The 11,608-nt window shown below is 34.5% G+C and overlaps 1 protein-coding gene across 1 annotated transcript; it reads left to right on the top strand.

The window, feature by feature from the left end:
• Positions 1-4,808: 4,808 nt before the first annotated feature.
• LOC139492133 (helicase POLQ-like) lies at positions 4,809-7,832 on the top strand. The gene is given in 6 exon segments (XM_071280272.1): positions 4,809-5,799; positions 5,802-6,029; positions 6,032-6,326; positions 6,387-6,642; positions 6,851-7,524; positions 7,526-7,832. Coding segments are annotated over 6 exon segments (2,751 nt in total).
• The last annotated feature ends 3,776 nt before the right edge of the window (positions 7,833-11,608 follow it).

Here is an 11,608-nt window from a genome sequence, read left to right as displayed (position 1 = left end):
CAGACTGGAATCTGCTTGTATTATCATCAATGTGTAGTAATCAACCGGGAACCAGTTTACATACTTTATTCACAGAATAAAACATTTTGACCTGTTCATATGTTTATTGTTACTAAATGGTATCACCCCAATGATATTTTGAGCTTTCTCTTTGTTATATTTCTCATATTTATTAAAGCTTTCGCTTTTATCTACATAATAAACAAATAGATCTGTTTTGACATGGTTCTGGACTTTTCACACACCAATGATCAGCAATCGCTAGACAAAATAGTTCTCCTAAATAATGTCAGCCTTTCTTACCATTTCACCTTAACAACCATTAAAAAATTATTAATCGGAATTATCCTGACATCTTTTGGATAGATACTGGACTTTATCCAGATTTACGAAGTTTTGAATAATCGGAAATTAGTAAACGCGGTGCGTATGAATCGTCTGATGACACTTGGTCTCCGGTCCTTCTTATTACCAAAATAGATCGAAGTGTACCAACACGATGTTCTTAAGATACTCATAAATCTATTTTTATAACTTTATTGATTATGTGAAGTAAAACTAAAACATTGTTAGAACAATAAAGATATATAATTAATCGGGGGAAAACTTGAGTCTTTTCGGTTTACAAACAACTGCTTTTACTATAAGAAAATATAATGTGTCCGTGTTGGTCCACTTTCTACTGGTTATAAGACAGATCGAAATATTGCGACTTGTTTACGTTTCTGTTTCACTTTCTCAGAATAAATGTTTAATTATCGATCTCGATAGTTTAGACTTCGTTACGTTCGTACGCATTAATTTGACGATCTTTTCTGCATTACTTGTCAATCTAAACTTCAAATATGTTCAAATAACATAGAAAGGACGTTATATTTCTTACTAATCCGTATTAAAATCCGGTCGGGATAGCGATAATTAAAATTTACTCGGACCTGAAAATTTAATACTAGTCTGGGGCATCGGGCTAGTGGTAAACGACGCAGACTGGACTCCCGACTCAATCTTTGTTTACAAAGTTACAACAGCAGAGTCTCTTAGACTGTATCTGTATGACATGTGAATATATTGTCGATATCGATGCTAGCTTTGAGAGAACGCCGCCGATTTATTGGCGGGGCGTGAGAACAGCTAGATTTGAAGCTCTCTACGTTTGATGCGTGCACAATATTGTCGTCTAGCTGATTTGACGCGATCACTATCTTACAAAGGATGAGTTTGAATATTGTACGGTGTTTTACTTGGTGGAATGTCAGTACACTCACAGTTAATGTTGACGTCAGAGTTATTCTTCACTTATTTGACGCGATCACTATCTTACAAAGGATGAGTTTGCTACAGTTATTCTTTTCTTGCTTTTCCACAATAATTGTTGCGTGGTATTCTGTGAATTTCTAGGCAGTTATGCCCATAATGGTGCTCTTCGGACAGGCTTTTTTGAGGAATTCGTCTGGTTCAATAGCGTGAATCAGCCCCTCAACTACTTTTTACATAAAAACTAATTTTAGCTTCAATGCTTGTTCGTTCCTGTCTGGAGGTCTTGTTGTAGTTTCAGTTTGGCAAGCATTTTGAGACGTATCCATCCACTCTTGACTTGTAATCTCTGGTGATACATTTTGCCGCTTGACATGTATCCTTTCAAGCTTGTTTATTTTTGTTACCGGGCAGGGGATGCATACTATGGCTCCATATCAAATTATGAGATCCATTACTAAAGGTCTAGTTCATTGTTCTAATCTGACACAAATTTCAATAACTGGAATGCTACCCAAGTTGAATATATGGTGACCCACTATAACAGCATAATTACTTGGAATTGTGTTTAATACCATGATGGTTCAATAGCATAAACTTAAATGGAGACAGAAATTTGACATGAAAGATGGTGGGTTAGTGCAAAATAAAAAAAAATAGCTGACTGATATATGGTTAAAGAATGAATATCAATTATATGGGTCATGAACAGAGTTGCTATAAAATATCAATATGGCAGAGAAGTGGTTTCTAGTTTCATATAAAGCGACCTGACTGACATGAAATAACAAAATCAAAGGAGTATCCCTATTTATCTAATCTTCAAGGTGAAATTAAACTAATATATTGTATAAATCTACAGAAATAGAGTTTGCTTCAAGTAACAGAAATAACTTAACTATGTCACTAGTAACTTATTTAACGAGTATGTGGATAATTAGTCTTATAAAAATATAAAACAACACGTTTAATAATTTATTGCGTCCGCAGCGCTTTTCTGGATATACCTTCATCAGAAACGCTCAAAGCCAAACATTTGAAATCCGAAGATGTATAAGTACCGACAATCGTTGAAGAGCTATATGTTAAAAATACCTAAAATAAATAGCCAAATTCATCTAAAGCCAACTGTGCCTAAGGGAGTTGAAACCTTAGTTTCATAATAATTTCAAAATTTATATTAAAACGGACAATTTTAGTAAAGATTGTTTAATCATGTCAGTACCGAAGCACTGACTACAGAGCTGATGATACCCTCGGGGACTGAGAGTCCACCAGCAGAGGTATCGACCCAGTGATGTAAAAATATAAAACAACACGTTTAATAATTTATTGCGTCCGAAGCGCTTTTCTGGATTTACCTTCATCAGGAACGCTCAAAGCATAACATATGACCTCGGGAGCATTATTTACTATTTTTATTTACTGTTCTGATAAAAAAAAATTACTATCAATATGACACACTTCGCATTCAAAAAATTAAATATAAATATCAGTATAAAAACGTTAAAAAATGAATAAGAATGCGAAGTCATATGTTATAGGACTAGTGGGGTATAAGGGCTTGTTACAACAGGCTCTTCATAATCATTTGGTTTGAAAAGGATACTAGTAGTCTGTCAATGATTCCTGATTTAGAAAAATGTAATTGCAAGAAAAAAATTACACATTACTTAGAATACTTTAGATCATTCAGGTAGTCTTTATTTAGTATGTACAAAAGAACAGCCAGTAGTCATTGGATACTGTAGATCATTCAGGTAGTCTTGACCTATTTATTTGTACAAAAAAAAAACCAACAGCCAGTAGTAATTGGATACTGAAGATCATTCAAGTAGTCTCGACTCTTGACCTATTCATTTGTACTAAAAAAGTTGTCATCTTTACTTGACACACACATATACGAATATCAATTATATGGTTACGAGACATGTTGCAATGTTAAACTTATGGTATGTGAAAATCAAGACTTGCATAAAAATATCCCAATATTAGAGCAGGGGCGTCATTTTTCCTCAGAGCTTTCAGCTTTTTGATCATATTTTATGATGTATTTAAATGTGTAGTTATCGTTGCAAACTCTTTTTGAGGGGAATAATATTCAACAGCATAGTGTATTGCTCAAAAGCAAAAAAAAGTAGGTTCCTTAGACCACAATCAATCTGTGTCAGAAACCTATGCTGTGTCAACTATTTAATCGCAATCCAAATTCAGAGTTGTATCAAGCTTGAATGTTGAGTCTATACTTGCCCAAACCTCTGCTGTGCCCTACAGAACATCTAGTTCCCAAATTGGATGCGTGAAATCAAATTAGTTAGTAGAATGTACTTTTGGTTAGACACTGGGATTTGAATACATCTTCTTTTGAGGTAAATTGCAAGAATATGCCATTTCACGGGGGAAATATAAACACTCGATCAAGTAAGTTGCTTTAGAGACAAGAATTGCACCTGCTAAACATAAGGGTAGTACTATTTAGTTAAGATTGATAAGAAAGGTAGGACTTATTTTGTTGGATATTGATGGTGCTCTGTTTTATGAGCGAAACTTAATGAATTTGCTTTAGATGAATTTGGCTATTAATTTTAGGAATTTTTGACATATAGCTCTTCAAACGATTTTCGGTACTTATACATCTTCGGATTTCAAATGTTTGGCTTTGAGCGTTCCTGATGAAGGTAAATCCAGAAAAGTGCTTTGGACGCAATAAATTATTAAACGTGTTGTTTTCCATTTTTTTCATGAAAGATAATAAACTAGCGCTATTCTTGTACATGAATACATATATGAGAATAATGGATGCCATATTATTTAAAGCAGCCAACACAGACATACTGCTCCAGTTATGAATATCGGTGACAATGTTGATGTACAGATTGATAATCTATGATGAGTTTATTTACAACCACTGGGTCGTTTTCACTGCTGGTGGAATTTAATTTATAAATTAACTGTTTACAAAACTTCTGAATTTTAAAAATATTGTTTTATTATGGAAAATGACACTAAATTTAAATTGTGTACAATGGTGTAAGACTGAAATTACTCGTCTGCATACACAGAAAAAGTCATTTTGAATAGCGAACATGAAATGTAAAACTTGCCAAATACATCACTTTTGTATGTGTATGTACCTTAATGCCAGCTGATGTGGGAAAGGGACCATGTCGAAGATTTGGTAAAACCAGGCGCAAAAGTAGTAGTGACTTAAAAGATGAAATAAATCGACAGAGTAAATATTTCAAAAGTGAACCAAATGTAAAATGTGATTATGAAATAAGTAACTGTCAATTTAATGATACTGTATCACCAAATGACAATTCTTCACGGTTTGCAAATTCTTTTAATAATGAAAGAAAGAGTATGATAATGTTCAACATGTCAAAAACAACACTAGATTAAATAAAAAAATCATCAGTTGTAAACATCTTACTGATTCAGGCGGTGATGCTAACTAGGTAAAAATAAGTTGTGCTAGTAAAATTATTGACCTGAGTCATCGTCATATCAAAGTGGATAACAGTACAGTGGTATATCCTGAACTAAAGTCAGCCATGGGAAAGGTGATAAGAAATTCAAATACAGCTACAGAGCCTAAAGATTTAAATCAGGAACAAAAACGGACAGATCATGTAGATGAAGCAGAAGATACTATCCTTGACAGCAGTGACTTCCTGCTGGCAGACATGGACATTAATTGTTGTGAAGGTCATGAGGAAAAATCTGAAGTGAAAATAAAACCAGATAAAAAAGATATTCATAAAGAGCATGTTAAAACAGAGAAAACAGTTCCTCTTACACATGTAAACACTCTAAGAGACAGAATCAAACAGAGACTACATAATAATGCAGGTGTAAAAACACCTCAGGGACCAGGGTCGGTTATACAACAACAACAACTACAAGAACAGAAAGTCCAGGAAGAAATGGAAAGACTGAAAACTAAAGGAAGTACTTCAGATATTGGTCCATATTATTGTCTTTCATCTAAAGTTCAACAGCTTCTACAGGTACATAGAGGAATCACAAAACTTTATGATTGGCAAGATGAATGTTAGAATCTGCCAGGTGTCAGAGAAGGAAGAAATCTAATCTATTCCTTACCTACTAGTGGTGGAAAAACATTAGTAGCTGAGATACTGATACTCAAACAGATACTGTGTCAACAAAAAGATGCTATTATTATACAATCATTTGTTTCTAGAGTATAGGAAAAGGTTAGAAGTATTTCGACATTTGCATAAGAATTAGATTTCTTGGTCGAAGAATATGCAGGCAGTAAAGGCAGATTTCCTCCAATGAAAAGACGGAACAAACTATCGTTATATATAGCTACAACAGAGAACGCTCTCTCACTTATTAACATCTTGATAGAGAACAACAGATTAGATACTCTAGGATTAGTTGTTGTGGATGAACTCCACATGATTGGGGAAGGTGGGAGTCGTGGTGCTACTTTAGAATCAACATTGTTGAAAATTATTCACAAGCAGAGTAATACACAGATCATAGGAATTAGTGCTACTTTGAACAATATTGAAGACTTAAAGATTTTCTAAAGGCTGATGTCTACCATAATGATTTTAGACCTGTGAAATTGACAGAGTAGGACATTTATGAGGTGACATGTAAGACGACAGAAGAATTGGTATCGCACAGCCGGGTTGTGACATTTCCATATTCTTCTGAACAAACCAAAACAGATCCAGACCATTTAATGGGATTATTATTAGAGGTTATACAAAAGAATTCATGTCTGGTGTTCTGTCCCACAAAGAAAACTGTGAAAATGTGGCCATGATGTTATGTAAATTGTTTGTTAGTAAAAACAGAGAGTTATGTGATATTAAAAAGGCTGAAAAGAAGGCGTTATTAAAAGAATTATACAGCGATGGAGAACAGAGAATTTGTCCTATACTGCAATACACAGTACACTTTGGAATAGCCTATCATTATAGTGGACTGACTATGGACGAGAGACGACTGATAGAGGATGCTTACTCAGAGGGAACACTGTGTTTACTGGCATGTACAAGTACACTAGCGGCTGGTGTTAATCTACCTGCTAAAAGGTAATGTTTACTGGCCTGTATAAGTACACTAGCGGCTGGTGTTAATCTACCTGCTAAAAGAGTAATTTTACGAATTCCCTATGTAGGGAGTGCATTTCTGAGCAGGATTCAGTATAAACAGATGACAGGAAGAGCTGGCAGAGCTGGTATTGATTCTTCAGGGGAAAGCATCCTTATCACTATATCTACAGACAGGGATAAGGTACAAGAAATGATTTCTGGACCAAATGAGATGTGTTACAGTAATCTAATGTATGATGAAGGAAAGGGAATCCGTAGTCTCATACGTTCTGTGATAGGCTTACAGGTTACTGTTGTGAATTAGTTATAGTTTCAGTTTAGTATTTTATACTCTTTTATTTGCTTAACGTTTTACCGCCATTTACGTAACAATAGGCCCGCAACGTCGTCACTTGACGACGTCTCTTTGTATATCTTAGACTCTAGTAAAGCATACGAAACATTGAAGACGCTTTTGTGTTTACTCGCCTTTATTATTGACACGTCCAAAAACAGTTAATAAGACCACCACTGATATGTTCGAATTTATGAGAAAAACTTTGTTGTCCACTCAAGCAAATACATGTGATGTTACTATGGTAACCAAAGATTCACTGCAGAAGTTAACTGAACTTGGTTTAGTTGTCCAGAAAGGGTCAACGTCTGAGGGATATGAAAGCTGTGATGATTTTCATTTAGAAGTTACACCTCTAGAAAGAGCTACATTTAAAGTATCTGTAGATATTTATAATGCCTCACAACTTGACAATGATTTGGAGAAGGGTGAGGAGTCCCTTGTTCTGGCTACCTATAAACATTTCTTGTTTCTGGTCACTCCTTATGATATGGTAGATATGGTCAAACCATCATGGATCATATATTTCCAGCAGCTTTCAGCATTAGATAGTATTGAATTGAAAGCAGCATCCTTGATTGGTGTGCCTGAGAGTTACATAGCCATGAGAGCTTCTGGACAATGCTCTAGACAGAAAGTAAATGATTTTGTATTAAATCGCTTCTACCTCATCCTGATGTTGTATGAGTTTTGGAAACAGAAAAGTTTATGGGAAGTGGCCGACAAATTTCAGCAGCCAAGAGGATTTATACAGAATCTGTTGTCTAGTGCAGCAAGTTTTGCATCCTGTGTTTTTCAATTATGTCAGGAATTGGAAGAGTTTTGGGCATACCAAGATTTGCTTAAAATTTTGTAAAAAACTGTCATATTGTGTCACAACAGAATTAATTCCCTTGATGGAAATTCCAGGAGTCAAACTGGGAAGAGCTAAACAGTTTCATTCCAGTGGATATAAAACATTAACCCATGTGGAACATGTTGATCCAGTGGACATTGTTAAAAATATTAAACAGATTTGTAAAAAGGCTGCTATACAGATTGTCACTTCTGCAAAGGTTCTTTTAAATGAAAAAGCAGAAGCATTGAGAGAAGAAGTTGAAGAACTTATAAAAGAGGGACGAAAGATACCAAAGGGACAGTCAAACTCATAAATCTAAAACAAACTGACAACGCCATGGCTAAAAATGAAAAAGACAAACAAACAACAGCACACACGACACAACATAGAAAACTAAAGAATAAACAACACGAACCCCACCAAAAAACTAGGGGTGATCTCAGGTGCTCCGGAAGGGTAAGCAAATCCTGCTCCACATGCGGCACCCGTCGTGTTGCTTATGTGATAACAAATCCGGTAAATGGTCTAATTCGGTAGGTCACATTCATGAAAGGGAAGGGGATTGTAGTTACGATATAAGGAACATATCCGATATCATTTGTGAAACGGTTATTCCATAACGGTCAACCAACTCGTGATGGCGTCCGTAAAATTTACGAAGGGATGATTTCAACTTCACCATTTGGAACTCTTGGTTTAATAGCTTCCTTGTGAGCAGCAATCCTCTATCAAGAAAATCATGATAGGAAATGCAAGCACGGGAATATCGTATCAACTGGGAGATATATACCCCGTATGAAGGTGCTGCTGGAATGTTGCTACTTAGAAATGGAAAGTTCACAATTGGAAAGCTGAAATCATTTCTCTTGTTGTAAAGTTTTGTTTTTAACCGACCCTCATTGTCAATTTCTAGATGTAAGTCAAGATATGAGGCCGACGTAACTGTATCTGTAGTATCCTTTATCTCTAGCTCGATTGGATAGATGCGTTCCACATAGTCACCAAATTTTGAATTATTTAGTGAAAGAACATCATCTATATAGCAAAAAGTAGAGTTAAAGGATATTGCTAACTTCTTATCTTTCTTCCTAAGAAGTTCTTGCATGAAGTCAGCCTCATAATAATAAAGAAACAAGTCGGCAAGTAGAGGGGCACAGTTTGTTCCCATTGGAATGCCGACAGTCTGTTGAAAAACACGTCCCCCGAACGTTACAAAGATATTGTCAATCAAGAAATCAAGCATCTTGATAATATCAGTTTCAGAGAAAAAAAATTTCGAATCAGAGTAATCCTTTACAAAGTAGGGTTTATCCCTGCCCAAGACAAGATACTTGTATCTACGTTGGCCATTCTTTTTTACGAAACAAAGCAATACCAACTCTTTCAATTTGTCTTTTAGTTTGGAATGTGGAATACTAGTGTACAGCGTAGAAAAGTCAAATGTTTTAATACTGTTACAAGATGAAAGAGAGTTAGATTGTATGTACTCTAAAAGATCTTTGGAATTTTTAAGTATTAAATTATTCTCTTAGTACAATACAGACGGTCATTAAATTCTATATCATGAGGTCTATTTTATAGAATTATCTCATTGACAATCATACCACATCTTATTTATATCAGCAGTTATGTGTGGAATACCGTAAATTAAATGAAAAGGCTGTAACTAATGTGTATCCGATACTGATGATTGAAAATAACTTGGTTATTGCTTATATTAGCAACAAAACAAAATGAAACCAAATTTCCGCGTTTTCAAACCCACTCATCGGACTTTTTGCATATACATTTGTGACATGTGATATATATATGTATTGCGGCATCAATTTTCGAGGGCAGAATTGAAGCAGCATTTAGAAGTATACAGTGTCATATTGTAGTGCTATGCATTGCAGATTTAATTGTTCATGGAAAACCATTTGATGAAGTTTTTCAACTTTCAAACCTCTGTTAAATCATGAACGTATTTAATATGTCAAGAATAAAAACAATAAAACCAAAAGAAATTTTAAGATGTTGCGAAAATGACGCCTTCACAAAAATGAGAAATGACCTCAGACCATTTTAGTTTCGTATAACATGAATTTCATTGAAACCTTTTTGTTTATAACTTAAATTTTATGGGACCATATATTATCTAAAGTTAAATGCAATAGAATAACAGAATTATTTCACACGTTTTTTGGTAGTGTAGTAAAGCATGTGTAAGGTTGGCATACGTTGTATTGTATTGTAGTGTGAATGTTATCGTTTTAAGAGTAATGTATAGTTAAGCGCTTTTACTTTTGTCTGAGCAAACGTTAGTCTGCTTTTATTGATATCCATTTGACGTGACTATCAAAAAGGAGATGTGGTAAGATTGCCACTCTCCATAAGAGACCAAATGACACAGCATTAACAACTATAGGTCACCGTACGGTCTCCAACAATGAGCAAAGCCCATACCGCAAAGTCAGTCATAAAAAGCCCCGAAATGACAAATGTAAAACAATTGAAACGTAAAAACTAACGTCAAGATTTATGTACAAAAAATGTACGAAAAACAAATATGTAATACATCAACAGACGACAACCGCTGAAATACAGGCTCTTGACTTGGGACAGGCACAATGTACTTATACATCCCGTCAATGTGTTATTGTCTCTGATTTTTGCTGATATGCGGTGTCTATATGCCTTTTTGTGTTTCTTTGAAACATATGACGTGGCTATGTACTTACACATCCCGTTATTGTGTTATTGTAAATCATTTTTGTATTCTTGTCTTTCATTTTTGCTAATGTGCTTTGTCTATATGCCTTTTGGAGCTTCTTTGTTAAATTTTATTTGTTTTATTATAACACAATGCGGTGACTGCTGTACCCCTATTTTTGATATTTTTACAGCCTATTTTGTCTGTTTATTCTATTCACACATCGTTGTCATTATGGTGGAATTTGATGCGACTTTAATACAAGTGAGAGGTTTAGCTAGCTTTTAAACAGGGTTTAATCCACAATTTTAATTTCTACATAAGAAAATGTCTGTACCAAGTCAGGAATATGACAGTTGTTATCCATTCGTTTGATGTGTTTGAGCTTTTAATTTAGGCATTTGATTAAGGACTTTCCTTTTTGAATTTTCCTTGGAGTTCAGTATTTTTGTGATTTTACAGGGGGTTATTTAGTGTTTTATACAAAAGTGAAATCCCAGGTATACTCAACCCATAACACATACCTGATCATTCAATGCTCAGGTATGCTATGCTGGGAATAAGGGGCTAATTTTTCCTCAAATAGTGAAATTAAAGCAAATAAACGTAGTGTCAGTAGTAAAAATCAAAATCAGAAAAAGTCAGTATCATATAATGTGAAAAATATTCCAAATAATTGGATGTCTGATCAAGTTTCAATAAATAGTATAAATGAATGTATACACAATATAGAATGTTCAAATGGTTTACAAAAAGATGTTGATGATTTATAACAGTTTTGTTGATATTATGCATAATGAAATGAACAATAAACTTGAATCAAGGGTAAAAGTCTTGAATGGTACCAACAATAAAAGACGACGATTTAAAAAAAAAACCTGGTGGAATAACGAATTGACTGAAAAATGGAACAATGTATGTGAAGCTAAAAAAAAACTTTTTAAATTGTCCACATACATGTTATACGACAAAAAAACAGATGCGCAAATTTTTTATCGAAAAACGCATAAACTTTGATAAATCCGTCCAAAAAGAAAAAAGGCAATACTGGCACAGAGGCCAGGAAGAACTTAATAAATTGAGTGACACTGACTCTAAGCAACTTTGGCAAAAAATTGGCAAAATTGGCATTTGCAATGAGAGGCAATCGAACATACCTAATGAAATAGTACAAGATGATGGTTCAATAACAGACAATAGACAACTTTCGAGTTCGATGCATTTCCGTCAAAAACTCTGGTTTTAGTGAACGTCATTTGTGCGTTTAGGGGCGTCGTCACTTCCATTTCAATGTTGAGCGAGTGGTTGGAAAACTATAATTCTATATTGTACGAATTATTCAGCAAATTTAATTCTCAAAATTGACAATCAGCACTGCTGTCATTAGGGAATTGTAA

Source organism: Mytilus edulis, chromosome 10 (assembly GCF_963676685.1).
Source record: "Mytilus edulis chromosome 10, xbMytEdul2.2, whole genome shotgun sequence".
NCBI lineage: Eukaryota > Metazoa > Mollusca > Bivalvia > Mytilida > Mytilidae > Mytilus > Mytilus edulis.
The sequence above is the reverse complement of the archived record's forward strand: the minus strand, read 5'-3'. Positions and strand labels throughout refer to the sequence as shown.